This window comes from Monodelphis domestica, chromosome 2, assembly GCF_027887165.1.
Source record: "Monodelphis domestica isolate mMonDom1 chromosome 2, mMonDom1.pri, whole genome shotgun sequence".
NCBI classification, from domain to species: domain Eukaryota; kingdom Metazoa; phylum Chordata; class Mammalia; order Didelphimorphia; family Didelphidae; genus Monodelphis; species Monodelphis domestica.
In genome coordinates, this window is record NC_077228.1 from 320,280,587 (window position 1) to 320,302,846 (window position 22,260).

Here is a 22,260-nt window from a genome sequence, read left to right on the forward strand (position 1 = left end):
TCCCAAGACAGAGTAGACCAGGGAAATGCCCTTCTTCACTCTTCCTATAAACTGGGTAACTTATTAGCATCAGAGCATAGGCATAGAACTGGAGAAATATTAATAACTTCATACTCTTTGACTCTCCTGGACACCATTAAAACCAATGCCTGTTTTCCTTTGCCAATCACATATTACAGTTTTTAAGCTAATTTGTCTTATATTAGTCTTTGGTTTTTTTTGCAAAGTGAAGTAATTGGAACCAGGAGAATATGATACACAGAAAGAGTAATACTCTGTGATGATCACCTGTTAATGACTTAGGTATTCTCAGAAATACAATAATCTAATTCCAAAGGACTTTTGATGAAAAATGTTATGCAACCCCAGAAAAAGAACTGATCCAGTCTGAATGCAGATTCAAGTATATTTTTAAAACTTTACTTATTTTTCTTTTTTTCCCTCTGTTTTCTTTTGCAACATGGATAGCATGGAAGTGTGTTTTACATGTGCATTATTTTTCAGTCATTTCAATTGTGCCAATTATTCATGACTCCATTTGGGGTTTTCTTGACAAAGATACTAAAATAGTTTGTCATTTCTTTTTCCAAATTATTTTACAAATTAGGAACTGAAGCAACTAGTGTTAAGTGACTTACCCAAAGTCACATAGCTAATAAGTGTCTGAAGCCAAATTTGAACTCAAGAAGATGAATCTTTCTACCTTCAGTTCTGATGCTCTGTGTTGCTGTCCTCTGACCCATTTAATCTGTAGTAAATTGCTTCTCTTCTAAAGGAAGGAGACAGGAGGGAGAGACGGGAAAAAAACTGGAACTAAATTCTTAAAAAAGAAAGTTAAATTTGTTTTGCATATAATTAAGAAAATGGTTTTATCTGTAATAATAAGGGCTTTTTCGATTCCACTCTTCTCTGTTAGCCTTGTGTTAATTACATTTAGATTGTTCTCTTCATGGTAAATTTTTGAGAGATAGCATCAATTGACTATAATGTCTAAAACCCTTGAGTCTTCCAGATGTAACAGCCAAAAAAGAAGCAAATATATCCACGTGCACACTGAAAAAGCAACACTTGCCATGCATTCATGTCCCCAGAATCATTTGTTGAGAAAAAAAAGAATGAAAAAGAAAAGGCCTTGTAATTAGCACAGTTAAAGCATGTTTTCATTAGTCACCTTCTCTATTGTAGGCATTTAGCTTGAGTCTAGGAACCATTGTGAGGGAAGCTACTGGCACCAATGATATTAAGAAGACACCTGGCTTCTTTTCTAGATTTCATCCTTTGAAAAAGGAAAGAGATGAAAAAACTTCAGAGCCACCTTCTAAAATAAAAGCTCTTAGCCTGGGGATACAGATCCCACTAACCTTAGCTATGAAAAAGATTTCAGGGATTTTGTGAACTTAGATAGCAAAAATTTAACATTTTTATTTCTACTAACCTCTAACTGAAACTTAGCACTTCCTTCAGATATTTTTTTAAAAAATTATTCTACAAAGGGGACCATAGGTCTTATTGGGTTCCAGGAAAGTCTGAGTCCAATTCCCATCAAAGCTGCATCAAAAGCATTCCTAGAAATTGAACTTACTAAATCAAGTTTTATGGGCACTACTTAGACACCAGGAGATTTTGGGAACCCCTATCCATGAATTTCCACTCTTTCAGAAACAGAAAGGATGCATCCCTTTTATTCCCTTTCTCTAGAGGGAGATGGATAAATTGACAGGATGACTGATGGAGGCATTGCTGAGAAGTCAATGATATGTGTTGGCAAGGTTGAGAAACACAATCACATCAAAATCTCTGCATTGTTTTACATTCCAGGACTATATATCCGATTGCATGGAATTCCCCACCTTTAACATCTAGCATCCTCATTTAGCTGGCCTTGCACCATCTCCCTCTGTGTTTAGAATAGAACAAAAGATTTGATAAATTTGTATTGCTTGAAAATCCATGAAACTCTGGGTAGATCCTAAAATAATCTTGGTGGTAGGAAGGAGCCATGGAAATGAAAGGTACTGATGAGAATTGACCCCAGTCAAAGCTAATTAGGTTCTTATCTGGGAAAGTGCCAATGAGGGCCCCCCATATCTATTCTCAAGGAATTCATTTATTTATTCAACAAGTAAGCATATACTTACTTGATGCTAGATATTCTGCTATACTCTGGAGATTCAAAGTCAAAAATGAAATAGCCCTGGTCTCAAAGATCAAACATTTTGAGATGACAACCTTAGAAGATGAGGTTTAGCATGATAGGGTGGAAAGAATGCTAGATATGAATTTAGAGAACTTTGGTCTGACACAATCTGCATGATCTTGGGTAAGTCACTTAATTTCTTGAGGTCTCATTTTCCTCATCAATAAAATTAGGAGGTTGGACTATATGATTTCTAAGTTCCAAAAATATCATCTCAATACCCTCTTATCATTAGCAACACTTTCACAAACCATCTCTCAGGGTAGATTATTTCAGTAACTCCCTAATAGCATCCATTTTGATACTTGTTTTATTTTCAGGGATAATATTTTCTGAACTTATGGATTAGAAATTATGAGTACATCTGGATTAGAGGCTACAGTATTCTATGTCCTAACTATTGATATTTTTTCTTCTTTGGCTTACTGATTGCCTATTAAAGGACAATTTAAAATTTTGAAAATCCCAGTGCATGAAAGGCTGTCATCCTATTTCTTTAATGCTCATTAATGAGGATAGCATATGAAATCATAATAGAAATTTAAGCCATCGCTATGTTTTCAAAGTAAATCAGTGTGATGTCTGCCCATGTGTATGCACAAATAAATTTGAATTATGTGCAATTACCAAAACTCTTTTCTATGTAATTGTACTTAAATGTTCCAGTGCCTAAAAGGGGAAGTTTGATGTGACTATCATTAACTGAATTGTTTCAAACAAACAAACTGGTATTAATCTCTTACTACTTGTAAAATCCCTTCTTTAAATTTCCTTTATTCTCTACCAGTTTACTCCACCTGATTTACTAATACTAGTGGAACACAGATTAGAACATGTAAAATACTCAAATAAAATGGCAAGTTCTCAAATCTGTCTTGTATCTTAATAACCCTCATTGTGACCAGTTGTCTTTTTAAAGAACCCCAAATGTCCATTTTCAAGTGTCAATCTTAAAACATCTACAATACCCATTGTTGTTCTTGTTCAAGCACTTTTTCAGTCATGTCTGACTCTTGGTGACCCCATTTGGTTTCTTCTTGTTTTTTGGGTTTTGGGGGGGGCAAAGATAATGTAATGGTTTGGCATTTACTTCTCCATATCATTTTTAAAATGTGGAAACTGAGGCAAGCAAGGCTAAGCAACTTGCCCGTAGTGTGCCACAACTAATAAATGCCTGGGGCCAGATTTGGATTCAGGAAGATGAGTCTTCCTGACTCCAGACCCAGCATTCCATCCAATGTACCACCTAACTACCCCTTCACAATGTAAAAAAAGGAATATAAGCATTATTCTGAGTTCTGTCTTTATCTACTCATGAACTGGATGGGTAAATGTTCCAGTAATCAGACAGCCCGAAGTGTTTCTATAATTGGCACACTTTGTTAGAGCCCATCCATTCATTCTAATTCTGATTGAAATTGGTCTGGGGTTGACCTTGACTGCTAGAGGGATTCATTCTGATTAGATTCTTAATCACAGTTGAAACACCCAGAAAATAAATACACACCACTCTTGGGAAAAACTTCAGCAATTAAAAAAAAAACAGCAAGAATGCCTAAACAAAAGGTAGGAAAAAGAATGTATTTCTAGAGCAACTTGAGATTCACAAAGTCATATATGTTAGATAAGTATGGTATTGTTTTACAAATGAAAATCACTTCAGAGCTGAAGTGATTAGTTCATAATCACAGAGCTAGTAAGTGTAGGACTTGAAATTAGAACCCAGATCTCCTGATTTAAATTACCCTTTTTATTATGCCATGCTATCTTCCTCCATCATTGCAAATACCATTATTTGATCTATCTCCAATCAGTACTTGGGTCTTCTTTGCAAAAGTGCTTCCTGTTTTGCTTACTTTACATCTTCAAGTACCAATGGTTTCATCAAGTTTGGGTATTTCATCAACACAGCTCACTATCCCTGTCTAGTTGAGTAAATGGTCTTTAAGCCTTACTCTGGTTTGTGTTTCCCAAGGAGATCAGGGAAAGAGAAAAAGAAACCATATGATCCAAAATATTTATAGCAGCTATCTTTGTTGTGGCAAAGAATTGGAAACCAAAGGGTTGCCCATCAATTGAGGAATGGCTAAACAAATTATGCTAAATGATTGTAATGAAATTCTACTGTGCCATATGAAATGACAAATTGATTTTTTTAGAAATCTGGGAAGAAATATATGCAATAATTAACAATGAAATAAGTAGAAGCAATGGCATTATGTACAGCCACATGACTAATACTAAAAGAATAAACTGAGAAGTTACCTCCTGAAAGTGAACAGAAATATAAAACAAGAAAGACAGTTTATATGAACATGTTGACCTCTTTGACAATATTCTATATGATGTGGGAAGGATGGGGAGGGGTTGCCACACTAGTGGATGGTACCTTTTATGTAGATATGAAGAAAAATAAGTTAATTATATATGAGATCTATGATTTCATTTGTGTAACATCTTTTCTTGCTTGTTTGGATTTGTAAACATTTGGAATAAAAAAAATTAAATTATTTTTTTAAATTGCTAGGACCAAAAAATGATATTACCTGAAGGCCAACATAGTGATGAATCTCTCCAAACTTAAGCAGAATTCCCTTCAGATGAGTATGTTATTCCCAGGCCTCTACTCAAAGCTCAAATTCTATCTTAATCAAACCTACTAGAGTCAGATGGATGCAGATCAAAGCATCAAAGCATTTGTGGTTTTATTTTGGGGGGTTTATTTATGAAAGAGTGTGCTCTTAGAAAAATGACCAATATGGAAGTGTTTTACATGATAATAAAAAGTAATTTTAAAAAACACTACAATTATTCTAATCTTCAAGATCTCAGTCTCACATCCATGCCACCATGATGAGTTGGAGTTGGACTTGAGTGACAATGACATTTTAAAACACTTTGATCACAGTTACTCTTTGTTTCCTTCTTCCCTTTTTTCCTAGGGAGAGCCTGGACCCATGGGGCTCCCAGGACTAGAAGGATTTCCAGGCATAAAGGTAAGCCTGTCATAAAGCACCTGAATTAAAAGTGCTATATTGCTATTTGTCAGCCTGTCAGGATGTTTTCATTAAGAGAAATGTTCTACTGTATTTATTTCCAAGAGAAATCCTTTAATTTAAAAAGACAGCAATGACACTGATAGATAGTTGTCTTTATCTGTAGTTGTAGATTTTATGTGGAGTTAGATAAGCCTGTCAGGAAATATGACCTCAAATATGAATATATATAAAGAGAAAGAAGGAAAGAGAAAGATCTATAGATACATAGAAACTTATATTTATGGTGTCATCCCATATCTATGTATATTTATATATGTATAAGCACACGTATGCATACAGAGTAATATATCTTCCTCCGGATGTTATCTCACAAATGTTCATTCTTTGAGGCCAAGGACTGATTCATTATTGACTTTGTATCCACATACACACTGTAAAAATAAAATATTTAGATGGAAAAACTGTTTCAATATAGGTTCAAAACTTTTCAACACTGGGGGCAGCTGGGTAGCTCGGTGGATTGAGAGCCAGGCTTAGAGATGGGAGGTCCTAGCTTCAAACCTGGACTCAGACACTTCCCAGCTGGGTGACCCTGGGCAAGTCACTTGACCCCCATTGCCTAGCCCTTACCACTCTTCTGCCTTGGAACCAATACACAGTATTGATTCCAAGATGGAAGGAAGGGTTTTTTTTTTAAAAATTAAAAAAAAAAAAAACAAAAAACTTTTCAAAATTGTTTAACTTGCCAATCAGGTTCAAACTGTTCATCTACTTTCATACACTTTTGATAGAGATAATCAAATTATCCTCAGTGATGAAGTGAAGCTCAAATGTGAACTTCCCTTAAGGGCCAGGTGCAAGGATGCTAAAGAGACTCTTATTATAAACATAAATGTTTATTGAAATATATAAGGATAAATAAAGGATTTCTAATTCTAAGGGATTCTAAATTCACCCAAATAAACTCTCAGGTTCCACAAGGAACTGACTCTCCTGTGTTATACAGGCTACACTAATCCTCCCTGATCTCACTAACCCAAATTTATACTATCTAAAAAAAACTACTGCTATTATCTTTATAATTCTTAAGTTCGCCTTCAAATTATAAAATAGCAAAGGCTAGCTGGTTGAATCTCAACAAGAATCCAGTTAGGTTAAGACTCAGAGTCCAAACTAAAGACTGGGTTTTTCTTTGGTCTTCTCAGAGTTAAACAATCTATAAAACCACAATAGATATTCAGTGGTGTTTCCTAAGTTGGGAAAGGAAAACACTGAGCTCCTTCAGGTCTTTCCCTCAGACAGAGAGAGAGGCAAAGATGTTACCTCCTCCAGCCCTGAGAGAGAGACTCTGAGAGTATCTCTGCCAACTGCCAGAGAGTGTAATTGACATAGAAAAATGGTTATAATTGTCAACAGTTGAAATTAACACACTCTCTCAGCTCTGCTTCAAACTCCAGTTCTTTTCTCAAGCCAGCACTCTTCTTTTTATTCCTAAACTAATAAAACAATATTTATTTTCTAATATCATCCTTATAACACTTTGGATCATCTTGCTTTCTCAACTACATTGAGAAATATATGTTTAATAGATTTATATAATGAGATGCTGAGAGAGACTGAGAGAAAGAGAGAGAATCAGCAACATGGCATAATTCAGTTTCTTAAGCTGATAAGCATGTATTTTAAAATATTTTATAATCATATCCTTATTTTTTTCCTTTTTAAGCCTATATATTTTATTTTATCCACTTAAAAACATTGGTGTGAGTAGAAAGAAGGCTTTATCAGGCTGCTAAAATGACCCATGTAACAGAAAAGGTTAAGAACCCAACACAGCATAGTGGTTGTTCAAGCCAGGAAGACCTCAGTTCAAAGTCTCCTCTGAGGCATACCAGCTAGGTGACTCTGGTCAAGTCTCTAACTACTTAGTGCTCAAGGCTAAATTATCTAAGGCTAAATGTTGGATATAAGGTGCTGACCCATATTGGCAAGCAAGAATTTTCTTATCTGGCAATATGAAATCATAGGTACAGACCCTATCCTTATCTATCTATCTATCTATCTATCTATCTATCTATCTATCTATCTATCTATATATTTATTTATTTACATACATAGACACACATATTACATATATGTCTGTGTATACATGTATGTACACACATTTATAAATATACACACACATATAGGTAAGTGTCACAGTGGATAGAGAACAGGATCTGGAGAAAAGAAGAACTAAGTTCAAACCCATTCTCGGATAGCTACTAGTTGTATGATCCTGGAAAACTCACTTAACTTCTGTTTACCTCAGTTTCCTCAACTGTAAAATGAGATAATAATAGCATTTACATCAGATGATTATTGTGAAGATAAATTTTGATATTTGCAACATCCTTTCCAACCTTAAGGTTCCATATTAATGCTAGCAATGATGATGATAATGGTGATTATAACATACATATATCATGTATGTCTTTCTATAGAAAGCAAATTTCTATTCTAGGAAGAACATACATGCATACATATATAAATATGACATTAGTACAAAACCAAGCTTCTCTATGTGTATTTATTATATCACTAAAAGGTTTTAATTAATTATTTTTTCTATTAGCATTTATGAACTTAGAAAAAGAAGTTTCACTCTTGATAAGTTGCTCAGAGTATAATATTTTAAAAACACATCCACTTTTTTTTCCTCCTAAAGGACTATGCTCTCTTTAGAATGGTTTACAAAATAACCATAAAAATAGCATTTATATAGTATTTCTACATTTTCAAAATACTTCACAAATATTACCATATTTTATCCTCAAAACAGCCAAGAAATGTCAGTACTGTTATCATCCCCATATTACAAATGAGGAACCAAGACTCAGTTGTGCCATCCAGCTGCCTTCTTTTACCATTAGTATATGTAGCAAACTATAGGATGTCTATGTCACTCTCAGTTATTGCTGGGTTTTCATGAATCCAGAAAGTGGTAAATAAACATGAGTTAATGAAAGCAGCCAGTTTCTCATTTTCTACCCATCTCATGTTTCATCTCTCACACATGAACTTGCCATATTTTGGGGGGGACACAAAAGTATAATGGAAAAATCATTGAGATAGGAGTCAGGAGAAGTGTTCTAGACACAGCTCAGCTACCAAGTTACTGTGGGACTTTGGGGCAAGTGATTTAACTTTTGGAGCCTCAGTTTCCTCATACATAAAATTAGGAGGTTGGATTCAATGAGCTCTAGGATTCTCTTTCACTTTAAAAATGCCATCATTCTAATATCCTACTTATGATCATCAGCATTTCTTTTTTAGTGTAGTCAACTGCTGATGATAGTAGAAGTTACCTAGGTTACGGAATTGCCTCATTTTCAAATGAGTCTCATGAGAACAATTGGACCACTGTACTGTTGAGAGCAAGCTAAGTTTTCTTCCAACAAAAGAAATGCCTATAGCTAGGACATCTTTAGTTGATCTTTTCAGTTCTATCCTCCATATGGAAAGACAAGCATCTGTGCAGCTATTGGCAGAAGCTTAAGACATTGTATCTTTTGAAAAATGGCAATGCCTTTTTAAAGAAAATGGAAAAAAAAACAAAGGCATAGTTTTAATGCTCTTTAGCAGTATCTACATCATTCTTATTTACTACATTTCTAATAGCCTAAATTTAGCCAAAATATATTTAACTTTTTATTTTTAAAAATTCATTTGGGGGCAATAATAGATTAAGTTTTTAGTTTCTTTAAAGTATTTTTTTTTACTGTAGGATAAAAGGAAAGACCTGATGGGTTTGTTGTTGTTGTTGTTGTTGTTGTTGTTGTTGTTAAGGGGGCAGATATTAATGTTGTTCAGAGATGGATCTAGAATTGTGATTTCATCAATGTAGGGTGTTTTTTATGTGAAAATGTGAAGTGGCAACCAGGTGACTCAGTGGATTGAAAGTCAGACATCAAGATGGGAAGTCCTGGGTTCAAATTTGGCCTCAAGACTAGCTTTGACCCTGGGCAAGTCACTTAAATCCTATTACCTAACCCTTACCACTCTCCTGCCTTGGAACCTATATGCAGTATTGATTCTAAGATGGAAGGTAAGGATTAAAAAAACAGAAAGAAAGAAAATGCTCTCCCCAATGCCCACCCAAAATTTATCTGCAATTTATATATGGGGGCTCTGAGATTAAATGATTTGTCTAGAGTCATAAAGCTCATAGGTGCCAGAAGCACTATTTAAACATAGTCTTCCTAATTCTATGACACAATCTACAGTCAAGCCCTTTCTCTGGTTATTCATGTTAATATTTTGGTTTTTGTTGTTGTGCTTTTTTACATAGATGTTGTACCCCACCTACACTTTGTTAAGTTTTAACCAGATGTAGATGATTATTTTAAGCAGCAGTTTTACACATAACTGGAGCATTCCCATTTACCTTCATTGATGATTCAGTTTTTGAGGTTCTACAAAAATGTTGCTGAAAGACTCAATCTTTTTTTATTTCCTCTGGCCAGGGAGATCGAGGCCCAGCTGGCTCACCAGGAATAGCGGGGATACCGGTAATTTAATTTTATTTCACAGGGGTTAAAATTGTTGTCAATTATACCTCACTTGTAAACTTACAAACTTCTAGCAAGACATTTAATGAGAGGGTTTCAGAACGAAAGAAAAATTATTATACCAGGTTGGTTGCCAGAGCATAATGGCACCATTTTTTACCCTAGTACTTTATTCTGTAAAGATTCTCCCATTTTCCAAAGAAAACTGGTTTCCAGTCAAAAATAGTTCACAATCATAATCATTTCACTAAAGGAGCTGCTTCTATTTTTATTACGCCAACATTCATACTCACAATTTTTCCTCCTTTCCATTAGGAATCTTTATCATTTCTGACCACTTCTAGAATTATAGAATCTCATATTATCACCACCAAAAGTCTCTCCATTCTTTGTCTTTTTTCTTCTCCTCTTTTTGTTTTGTACATTAAAGTGCTCTTTTTTTCTCTTCTCCATTTTCATTCTATGGAGCTTCTACAGTACTAAAAAGCTAGGGATGATAAGTAAACAAGTGCAATTTACAAATGCAAATTAAGCTTTTCTCTTCTTTATTTTCTAGTTCCTAGTTATAATCCTTGGAGCTCTAGAGACCCTATCTTGTTCGTGTACTTCAAGTTGCTTGCAGAAAGCCATAACCCACCTTAGGTTTCACTTAGCCCAGTTTTATTAGCTGAGCTTTATTACTGTTAATGTTTCCTCATAAATTAGACCTTCAATCCTCTCAATCATTTTTGTTGCTCATTGGTGTCAAATATTTTAATCTATTCAAGGTCTCCTCAAATGAATAGAAAGTACAGCACAAAAGGTTGGAATCATTTAGCAGAGCCCTGGAGATCATTCTAGTCTTCATTCAGGTTGCTCTAATTAAAATTTTGTGGTCACGCTTCATGAATAAAGGACCATTTATCCTTTTGCTAGGTGCCCCTGCAGAGTAGGTTCATGATAACTTCACAGAGGAGTCATTGGGAACATAGCACCTCAAACAGCCCCGCAGAGGCAGAGAGAAAGATGACAGACAGGCACCCATGTAGGTCTGCTGCTCTTCCCACTCTCCATTACTCCATAGATACCCAGAAGATAACAAGAGGTTCAGAATGCATCCTCAATCTGAATTTATGATGTATCCTGCTGGATCACAGCACTTATTTTAATTGCTTTTTTACTTGGGTGAGAGAAGGATCATGGGATAGTAAAAAAAAAAGTCTCCAAGTCAGAAAGACCTGGATTCAAATCTCACCTCTGACACATCCTGGTAGTGTGACATCAGACAAGACACTTAATCTTTCTGTGTTAACTATATCAAGGGATAAATTGCAGAGCAGGGGCTACTTTGTATTATTAAAGGAGGTTCCTTATATTGGTGAAATCACAGTTCCTGTACAAAAAAAAAATGAAATAAAATAAATGAAAGATAAGAAATAGGTAGACATGAAGTGATAACATAAAAAAGTTGATTTTCTCATTAAACTTATCAATCAACCTAATAAATGCATATCTTTCTGTATTTATCTATACCCCTTACCATTTATTTATTTACTGGAGTTTTCTTCTTCAGAATGGTCACCTCCAAGGGTATTTGACCTTGATCCATCTAAACTTCCATCAATCAAGACATTTTTGGAACTTCTCTTTTGGAAAAAATAAGTTTATAAATTATACAAGAAAAGTCATATCATTTTTTTTCTCTTTAGCCAGAAACGTACTTAAAATAGTTTATTATTCTCCAAAAATAATCCTTAATGAAGGTGGATATAACCCACTTCCTACTGTATTAGGGGATTAATTTTAAGTGAGAGATGATAATTTCAAGATCAGGTCTGCCAATATCCTCCCTCCTCTCTTCCCCTCCCTTTTCATCCCTCCTTTTCCCTTTTCCCTTCTCCCTTCTCCTCCCTATTTGATTCTTCTGTTGGTCTCACTGAAATCAGCTCAGAGTGAGTTTTTCGTTATATCAGATAAATCACTCTTTCTCTTCTCAAAGATTAAGTAAGGGGTTTATTTAAGAGAAGGGGAAAGGAAAAGAAGTTGAGGAGAGAGAGGGTTTGGGGTTTCCCTAATCTTAAATCAATTCCTAAATTGGAGGATAGTTGAATAGAGTTCAGATTTGGGAAATGGTCAACAGGTCTTGAAGATTCAAGTTCACTGTCGGAGCAGAGAGAAACCAGAGAGCAGGTCTTTTGTCCTTCCTCCTTTCTGTCCCAAGGCAAAGAGACTCAGTTTTTCAGTTTGCCTCCTTTTTCAACAGTCTTTCCTGGTCCTCATTCTATTTAGAATGTCCATCTTGATCGACAGTTCTGGAGTCCTTGCTTTTCCAGCCTTTGCTGCAGACTTTTTTCCCATCTCTCCTTCACACATTACACTACCCAAAGGGATATCAAATATATTCACAGGATATGAATGGGCTCTAAAGACAAATCTAGGAAAGGAGTTCTAAACAGGTGTGGAGAAAATGGTAGGTTCAATGGAATTGCTTCCTAAGGGGGGAAATAGCCTTTTAGATGGGTGAGTTCCAGTATGCTGATATAAAACTCAATGTAGTTGTCTTTTAGACAGTTGGTACCACTCTTTTGGGGATGTAAAACCTCAGAGCCCCACAGCTAGCATTTTTAGCTATCATTGATAGAATGCTTTAAGACCTACAAAGCACTTTTAAAATCTCATCTTATTTTATTTTCATGATGACCCTGAACGGTCAGTGCTGTTCTTATCCCCATTTTACATGTGAGGAAACAGAGACTGAGAGGTTCAATAACTTGCCTTTGGTCACCCAGCTTGGAAAGTATCCAAGATCAGATTTGAACTCATTTTCCTCACTCCACTTCCAACACGTTACTGAATTAAGTCCCTATTTGCCTGAAATAGTCAGATGGCAATCCCATAGACAAGTACATGTCTTGGCTCTCTGTGTCATTATGAATGAAATGTTTCTTTTCAATTCCTTTGCCAGGGAAAGTCAGGAGCCCCCGGACCTCCAGGACTGCCAGGAGAACCAGTGAGTGCCCTTTTAGCATCTAAACTCTTTCTAATACATATGATTTGAAGTCAATAATTATTTTGAATTTAATAATTAAATAATTATTCATATTACACATACGCATGTGCCTCTTTGTGTATGTGTATCTTTAAGGGTGAAAGAGGGCCTGTTGGAGACATTGGCTTCCCTGGGCCTGAAGGACCTGAAGGAAAACCAGTAAGTTTTTTATTTAATTTGTTTGCTTTTGGTTTTCTTTGCCAATTTTCAGTAAGCTCAGAAAGAAGTGATTTTTAGCCAGTCTCTTAAGGAGAATTAAGAATTGAGTAAGAAAACACCAAGAAAATTATTCCAGATTCAGCAAAGGGAACCTTTCATTTGCTGATTCAGCCCTGAATAAGTCCATTCATTGTGAGTTACTGACTTTGTTGGCAGAAATGGTGTTGGAAGAGGTCCAATTTTATCAAAATGTAGTCAAGAATTAGTGATTCTTCCCTAATTCTTAGACACTCAGGAGTTTGGGTGGGAAATGTTTTACCACATCAGCAAATATACATAGATGAAAAGTCTCGTAGACATCACATTTGGATCTTGGGCAAAAAGCTTAAATGTCAATTAATTTTCTTAGTTGGATTACTTTCTTTTCTTATCATTGCTAGACAGTCTAAGCTAGATGGTGTAGGGGGGAAAGTGTTGAACTCAGAGGGAGAAAGACCTACATTTGAATCCTACTTTACTACCTCAGACATTTAATTGCTGGGTAACCACAAACAAGTCAATTTCTTTCTCTCAACATCAGCTTTTAGAATCAAGTAAAATAACAAAATGCACTCTGTAAATAAAATCATTATACTATATTTCTGTGTACATCACTAATTCAATATGTATTGCTTTTTTTGTCTTAAAGAAGTGCATAAAGCATGAAGATGGCATTGTAACAGCCATCTCTACTAAAGCAGACATTTCTTTAGGGAAATAGATATAATATACTTCCATTGGGAATAAGGGTTGGGTGGAAAGAAAAGTGGGAAAAATAATTTCAGAAGATCATAGACTTAGAACTGCATAGGTTTGCTTCCTCCCATCTTTCCAGTATTCTCTCTTCATTCGGTCCATGATCCAAATAAATGGACCTATTTGCATGGACCTAAAACCTAAGACCTCCATTATTCTATCTTGTGCCTCTGCACTGGCTATCCAGAGTGCCTGGATTGTACAATCTCTTCCCCTTTGTTCTTTTTTTTTACTTCTTTTAACACTCAATTCAAGTCATTGCATTGATCAGAGATTGCAAGTCTCAAAATAGTTTGTTTTTAAAATGTTATACTACAAATTGTTCTCCTAGTGGTACTCATTTCACTCTGTTTTAATTTATATAAATCTTCCCAGGCTTCTTTAATCATTATTATGATTATTTCTCTAATCATTATCTAATTATCACCTTCATTGTTTCTTATGGTACAATAGCATTACATTATATTCATATATCATAATTTGTTCAAGTCCCACCTTCTGCAAAGAACAATTCCCTGTCCTTCCTGCTACTAGTGATTTTCCCTCTCAAAATACTTTCTATCTAGATCTTACATATCTTATATATACAAAGTTATTTATGTATTTGTCTCCCATTAGAATATAAGCTTCATGAGGACAGGATCCATTGTGTGTTTGTTTGTTTTGCCTTTCTTTGTACCTACAGCACTAGTATAGTGTCTGACCCATAATAAACACAATTAATGCTTATTGATTGATTCACTCACTAGAATTAAATGAGACCTTTGAAGCCATTGAGTCTAAACTCTCATTTTACAGATAAGGAAACTGAGGCATGGAATGGTTAAGCCTTTATCAACTCATAACACCATAGAATGTCATAACTAAGAAGGATTTCAGTCAGATTCAAGCTAGTAGCTCAGTTGTAGAACAACAAGCTAAAAACCAAAGGCTATAAATTCAATCCCTCTGTGGGCCACTTACTTTCATCCTGTTTCAAAACCACAAAGTACATCCTTTACACTTGTCAGCAGTCTTGAGAACGAATGCCAGTAGATCACAGAGGGAATTGGGCAAGATAATGTGAATTGGTCTGTGCAAATCCATCCCCACTTCTTAGAAAAACAACTCAAATCAAAACTGCCCTACAGGCACTGGGTTAAGAGCAAGCAAGAGTCCCATGACTTGCTTGCCTGACGTGATACTTTGCATAGAGTAGGCACTTAATAAATGTTTGCAGCAAAGAAAGAAGATGATATACAGATTTTCTTCAGTGAGCTGCAAAAGACAAGGAGGACTAACATGATCTTTTATGTCCTGTATTATCCCAGAAAACACTGAATTAAATTTTTACACTAGATTTATCTTCTTTTCTCCAAGTGACAGAGCTTGCTCCTTTCACATCCCCTCCTTAATCAGCTTTATCTTCGTTGCCTGTGTTTCTGATGTAATAAATTCTGTGAACCTTACACTTCAAGTAACATGTTCTTATTTAAAGTACTCACCATCATTCCCAAGATGTTTCGGAGAGGTTGGGAGACTTCGGTTGGCTTATCAACCATGACAGATTTTAGTGTAATTTACAGCAGTGAAAACACACAGTTGTCTGCACTTCCATCCTCATAGAATCCATCCTGGCACAATTCAGGTCTCTTAGGCTTTTCAGAGGAGCATGTCCATGCAATTGCCTGCTGGCTAAGAAATCATTTTCTTCACCTTGATCTCCCTCTTCAAATCAAATCTCAAAAACACAGCTGCTGTTAGGACTCTGGGTATTTGACTTGACCCCAAGTGCTTTTGCTTCTCACATCTTCCAGACAATAGTCTTCCCAATCCCATAAATCTACTGTTAGGGCTCTGCTTTATTATCACCTCAGGAATAGCCCTGCAAAGTTCAGGAAACTTCACAATTTCTAATAAAAAAGCACTTATTTAGTACTCTCAATGACAATGATTAAGGATTCTCTCCTCCTTCCTTCACCACATGCCTAGTGAGAGACATGAAGCCATCTTTTTGATTGACAGCTTATTACATTCCAAGAATTTATACCATCCATACAGTGTAACCTGTTTTAGAGTTCCAGTTGAAGATATTTAATGAGGGTTACTCTGCCCAAGAGTGAATTAGAGGATAGTGTTGTTTTGACTCACACTACCATGAAATTCTACTCTAGTGGGGCAGTTAGGCAGCCCAGTGGATAGAGCACCAGGGCTAGAGGCTAGATGACCTGAGTTCAAATCCATAATCCTGGCCAAGTCACTTAGTCCCAATTGCTTAGCCTTGCCAGTCTTCTATCTTAGAATTAATATATTTTATATTTTTAAACCTTACCTTCCGTCTTGGAATCAATACTGTGTATTGGCTCCAAGGCAGAAGAGTGGTAAGGGCTAGGCAATGGGAGTCAAGTGACTTGCCCAGGGTCACACAGCTAGGAAGTGTCTGAGGCCAGATTTGAACCTAGGACCCCCTGCCTCTAGGTCTGGTTCTCAATCCACTGAGCCACCCAGCTGCCCCCCCCCCCAGAATTAATATTAAGAAAGAAGGTAAGAATTATTTTAATCCACTATAGGAACTATCTAGTGGCATCCAGATTTTATAGGGAATCAAGTGTAGAAACAGAAAATAATAAGAATAGAAACATCTTGTTATATATGTATATGTGTGTTTGAATAGATATCTATAATGTATAGTAGAAGGTAAGAATTGTTTTTAAATCCACTATAGAAACTGTCTGGAGGCATCCAGATTTTATAGAGAATCTTAAATGTAGAAACAGAAAATAAAAAGAATAGAAATTACAGAGGTTGAGGGGACATTACAGAGGAGAGACTCTAAATGAACACTCTAATGCAAATACTATCAACAAAGCAATGGGTTCAAATCAAGAAAACATCTAATGCCCAGTGGACTTACGCGTCGGCTATGGGGGGTGGGGGGTAGGAAAAGAAAATGATCTATGTCTTTAACGAATAATGCTTGGAAATGATCAAATAAAATATATTTTAAAAAAAAGAATAGAAACATCTTGTTATAGATGTATGTCTGTTTGAATATGTATCTATAATGTATAGTTTATAAAGCACTTGACAAAGATTATATTTCACTTTCACAACAAACTTGTGAAGTGTATCAAATTTATTATCTTTCCCATTTCACAGATGAGGAAACTGATCTCAAAGAGGTGAAGGAACTTATTCAAAGTTACACAACTAGCAAGTGAATTTGAACCCTGGCCCCCTGTCTCATCAGTATGATTTAGGACAGGGATCCCCAAACTACAGCCCCCTGAGGCCATGTATCCAGCCCCCACCACACTTCTGGAAGGGGCACCTCTTTCATTGGTGGTCAGTGAGAGGAGCACAGTATGTGGTGGTGCAGCGGCATCACTCACATACAGTACTACTTCTGGTGGCATAATCCTTTGTGTGGCACCTTAGAATGAGAAGCCACACAAAGGATTATGTGGCTGCACAATGGAAGATGTCAGCATGGTGAGCAGCAATCTGGGGAAGGGGATTCCGCACCGTGTATACTGCTGCCCAGTTAGGGTTAGGGTTAGGTTTTTATAGTCTGGACCTCCAGTGGTCTGAGAGGCAGTGAAATAGCCCCCTGTGTAAAAAGTTTGGGGACCCCTGATTTAGGACAATGATGGCGAATCTTTTAGGGATGAGGTGCTGGGCCAAGCCCCCCACCCTTCAGACCAAGTGCCTGCTGGTGCCCCCCCTAGAGAGAGTGCCATGACCCTCCCCCCACAAGTGCCTGGCACTCCTTGGCACCCCTCCCCCATGTACCCCACAGAGGCGAGGGAGAAAGCACTCTCATTGGGGTGGGTGAAGTGATGACTGTCCTTTCTAGATGAAAGACACAAGCGCAACTCACCTATTGAAACATTTCCCTTCCTCTGGGTTCTTTTTCTTTCTCTGTACACCCAGATGCAAGAAACAAATGATTTCTCTCTTTTTACAGGGAATAAATGGAAAAGATGGATCACCAGGTCCTCAGGTACTACATTTAAAGTCAGATTTATAGTTGGTGTCAGAATTCCTGTGTCTATTTGGACCAGTCAGATAGTCCTCTGGAGGACCTTGGCAAATATATCTCAGTTATGTTGTTTTGTTTTTTTCAGGGCCCAATGGGCAGGCCTGGAGATAGAGGACCCAAAGGAGAACGGGTATGTATAGAGTCATTACCATGATTTGAGTCTACAACAGCTGGACTTACCACTGCTTTGTTATTAAAGAATGGGCGTAAATATAGTTAACTGTCCTGAAAAACCCATAATTTAGGGTAGATGGAAGTTTAGGGAGAGAAAAAGATGCCAAGGCCAATGGCAGACTGAAGGGCATGCATGAAACCCTACCATTGCCAGTGTTCCATGCCTGCCAGCAGTGGACATTTCAGGCACAGTACTCAAGTGAGAAGAGCACATATGTAACTGACTGCTTCTAGGCTATTTAGTCTTCAGCTCCATCCTAAGAAAAGAATTTCTAACTCTAACTACCAACCTGAGGCAGTTAGGTGCCCTGAAAAGAGGAGGTCCTGGGTTCAAATACAGCCTCAGATACTTCCTGACCAGATGACCTTAGGTAAGTTATTTAATTCCAATCACCTTGCTCTTATCCCTCCTCTGCCTTGGAACCAATACTTGAAGTGATTCTAAGACAGGAGGTAAGGGTTTACCAAAAACAAAGCAAAACAATATTCTCCCAGTTTCATGAGGTGGTCAATTTAATAAGTGCTTAGTGTATTCAAGATGCTTGGTAGACAGAGATAGAGCAGACATAGACCTCCTCTCAAGAAGTTTATAATCTAATGGGAAGTGCTTGGGGAAAGGCATACACACAAATGACTGATAACAGGTAGAAGTGGTAAGAACTAGGCAAAGTGTTATGAGTAATTTAAGAAAGCTCACTTTTAGTATGAGGTGGGGGAGAAAGAATAGACAATTTAAATGAAGGCTATAGTGCCAAAATTTGACCATGACAGGGAACAGAATGACTTTCCTGGAAGGGATCATATAAACAAAAGCAAAGAAATAGGAGAAGAAAGGATGAGAAGGCTACATATGAATGGAGAAAGGTGGATATTCCAGTTTGGCTAGACTACTGAATTCAAAAAGAATCACATAAAAATAAGCCTGAAAAGATGATTTGGAAGCAAATCTAGAAGCCCTTGAGTGCTTGGATCAGAGATTATATTTTATTGGCAAGCAGAGGGAAGTCACTACAGGTTTTTTATTAGAGGAATGATGTCATCAGAGAAGTGCATTAGCAAGATAATTTGGGCAGTAATGTCAAGGATAGATTGATTGTAAAAGGGACAAACTGGAGTCAGGAAGACCAATTAGATGGATATATTGTCTAAGTGAGAAAAGAGTGTTTGCCATGGGAAGAGAAAGGAGGAAATAAATACCAGGAATCCTGTAAAGTTGGGAATTAAAGATTGGCCAATTGATCCTATATAAGAGTTAAGGGAAAGAAAAGAATCCCCCCAAATAATGCTGAACTTTTTGTTTTGTGTGAATCTAGACCTGTGATTTCATTAGTGAAAGAAACTCAGTTTGTGTTAACTCCTTCCAATAATACAGATCAACTCATCTGCAACCAAAAATCTTAGACCCTTGGGGTTTATCTCCATAGATATGATCATTGAACTCATATAAATTGCCAAGGTAAGCAATGTAGAGAGTGATAAGTCATCAGACAAAGATAGAACATTGAAGGATACCCATGTTAAAGGGATGGCAGAAAGCTAAGTAACAAGCAATGAAGATTTTTTTTAAATGAGTGGACAGAGAGGTAGCAGGAGTGTAGAATCATGGAAGATAAGAAAAAAAGGTATTAAGGAAATGGGGGAGGGGAGAAAAATGGCAATGATGACCTGTTAAATGTTGTGATGCTAAAATAGATGACAACAAAGGAGAAAAGCACATTAAATTTGTCAATATGGAGATCCTAGATGCCCTTGGGGAGAATTGCTTCAGTAGATGATGGAGAAAGAATCCATATTACAAAGAGAGAAGTGGAGAAAACAAGTAAAAACTATTCCTTCTAGAAGTATGACAATGAAAAATAAGAGATGGGTAGGATAATAAGTTTGAAAAAAATGTCAGGGTCAAGGAAAAGGGTTTGTTTTTAAAAGGTTGCAAGAGCCCTGCTTCTACAAAGTCCTATTCCAGTGCCTCACAATAGCATGAAGATTGCACTATGCCAGTGAAGCAGAAGCTCTTGCTTGCCCCACTGTGACCTCAACCAACAGATTGAGTCTGTTTTTTGAGGACCAACCCAGATGGGTATGGCTCATAACCATTAGGTTGGCTGCCAAGTGATGAATTATATGTCCTTAGAAGCCAAAGAAACAAAGAAAAAAAGACTCAAATGCATGTGAACCTCTTCTATTCCTTCAGTGGTTGTGAGGGGAAAAAAGGAAGCAGAAAATGCTATGAATTGTATAGTTTTTAAATCATCCATAAGCCTTAACAATAGGTTCTTTAAATATGAGACCTTTGTCCAATGAAATGGGCATAATAATAATCTTTAATTATAAATGTTTAAGCATTTATATTGCACTTTCTATGTGCCAGCCACTGGACTAAGAGATTTATAAATATCTCGTTTGACTCTAACAACAACCCTGAGAGATAGTTGCTTTTATTATCTCCATCTTACAGTTAAGGAAACTGAGTCAAAGAGAGGTGGTGATTTGCCCAACATCATACTGCTTGTAAGTATCTGAGTCTGGGTTTTAATTCAGGTCTTCCCGAAGCCAGACCCAGCCCTCTATCACTCTGTCTTGCAACCCTGGTAAAGCTTACTAAATTCTTTATCTAATCTAATCTAATCTGGTACATCCAAAGGTAAAAAGAAATATCATTTTAGGGACACTAGATCATCCCTCTGATAAGCCTCACCATAAATAGAAGCAAAAAGACCAGTTGCAGTTTGTGCATCAATGCCTGTTACAAATTAGAAAGAGATGGAGAAATTATTTGAAGAATTTGACAAGATCCTCCAAAATCAAGTCAAAATAAGTGTCAATATCCAAAAACTTCAAAGCAAAGGTGGGCAGGCAGTGGGCAAGGCAAATGTATGTTGGAAAATATATATATCTTCAGGTTTGAGAAATGAGAAGCAAAAGGTTTGTGTAACTTTTTGTCAGCTGGTCTACACCAAGCTCTTTTATAACCCCTAGGAGCTTCACTTGTAAAGTACACTGAAATTTCACATTTTTGAGAAACAATATATTTTATTTTATTTTTTAAACCCTTACCTTCAGTCTTAGAATTGATTAAGTATTGGTTTCAAAGCAGAAGAGCAATAAGACCTAGCAATGGAATTTAAGTGATTTTCCTAGCATCACACAGCTGGAATATGCTGAGGTCAAATTTGAACCCATGACTTGGCTTTCTAACCACTGAACAACCTAGATACCCTGAAACCATATATTTATAAGTTAATTGGAAGATGCTGCATGTGGCAAAAAATGAAAAATTTGACCAAAAAAAATCAAAATGGTGTCTACTGCCATGTAGGAAATGACTGATTATTGATATTCAAATCATTTAAGACAGTTGTGTGTGAACTATCCACTACTAGCAATAAAAGTTAAACCTTCAACGAGCCAACCAGTAAGTCAACAGGAATTTACTAAGTTCTTACCATGTGCCAGACACTTTGCTAAGAATATAACCTAATAAATAATATTACATAAATTAATAATAATAAATAAAATAGATAAAAATAGCCCTCAAGGAACTAGATTAGGAGGAAAAAGATGAGGAGGTATTTTACTAATATAAAGTAGCCACCATAACAAGAAGGCAGAAAGAACCCAGAAAATACCAAGTACTTGACCTTTTTGACAAGTAGTAAAACATGGTAGCCAAAACCAATGGCAATTTAGAATACAAATTCAATTGTTTAAAAAAAAAAGAAAAACATGACATAAATTAAGTTCAGAGTAGCTTTATGAAACAGGCCAAGAGCTGTAGAAGCAAAAATAAGTTTATACAAGTCTTAGAATGAGACAAAACAGAGCCAAATCATCCCCAAACCATCTGAAAATGAAACTGGCAATAGAATAAAAAATGATGGAATGCTTCTGCATTTCAATTAATCTATGATCTCATCACCATGGGCATACCCTTCAATAATCCAGTGGTAACCACCAATACATATCATCTCATCTCATCCAAATCTTGTTCATGTCCTCCTGAAAATCCATCATGGATAGTTCATATAGCATGTTGGGTGTTTTCTTCTAAATGTCTTGACTTTACCTGACTACAAATGAAGAACATGGGCTACCCATCTTTTATCCCTGCTCTTGCCATGTAATTATCCCCTCATCTCCAGGTAGTACATCTCTTAATGTTTTTGCACTACTTGTGTTATATAATCCTTTTGGCCATATGCTACAGCTTAATTATACTCACATACATTTCTATATTGCTCCTGGAATTTAATTCTTCAAAAACAGAACCATTCCATGACTTGTAGCTTTGTTGCATCACAGAAAAAAATTGGTATGAAAAATGGGGGGGCTTTTATTTT

At 36.4% G+C, this 22,260-nt stretch overlaps 1 protein-coding gene across 4 annotated transcripts in view; it reads left to right on the forward strand.

Annotated features, from left to right (window-relative positions):
* Positions 1 to 22,260, forward strand: part of COL19A1 (collagen type XIX alpha 1 chain) — a 453,356-nt gene that overhangs the window by 391,245 nt on the left and 39,851 nt on the right. For all 4 annotated transcript variants that reach the window (XM_056818442.1, XM_056818444.1, XM_056818443.1 and 1 more), the window contains 6 exons: positions 5,140 to 5,193; positions 9,702 to 9,746; positions 12,691 to 12,735; positions 12,871 to 12,933; positions 17,675 to 17,710; positions 17,835 to 17,879. In XM_056818442.1, coding sequence (XP_056674420.1) covers positions 5,140 to 5,193; positions 9,702 to 9,746; positions 12,691 to 12,735; positions 12,871 to 12,933; positions 17,675 to 17,710; positions 17,835 to 17,879 — 288 coding nt within the window. The remainder of the gene's footprint in view (positions 1 to 5,139; positions 5,194 to 9,701; positions 9,747 to 12,690; positions 12,736 to 12,870; positions 12,934 to 17,674; positions 17,711 to 17,834; positions 17,880 to 22,260) is intronic.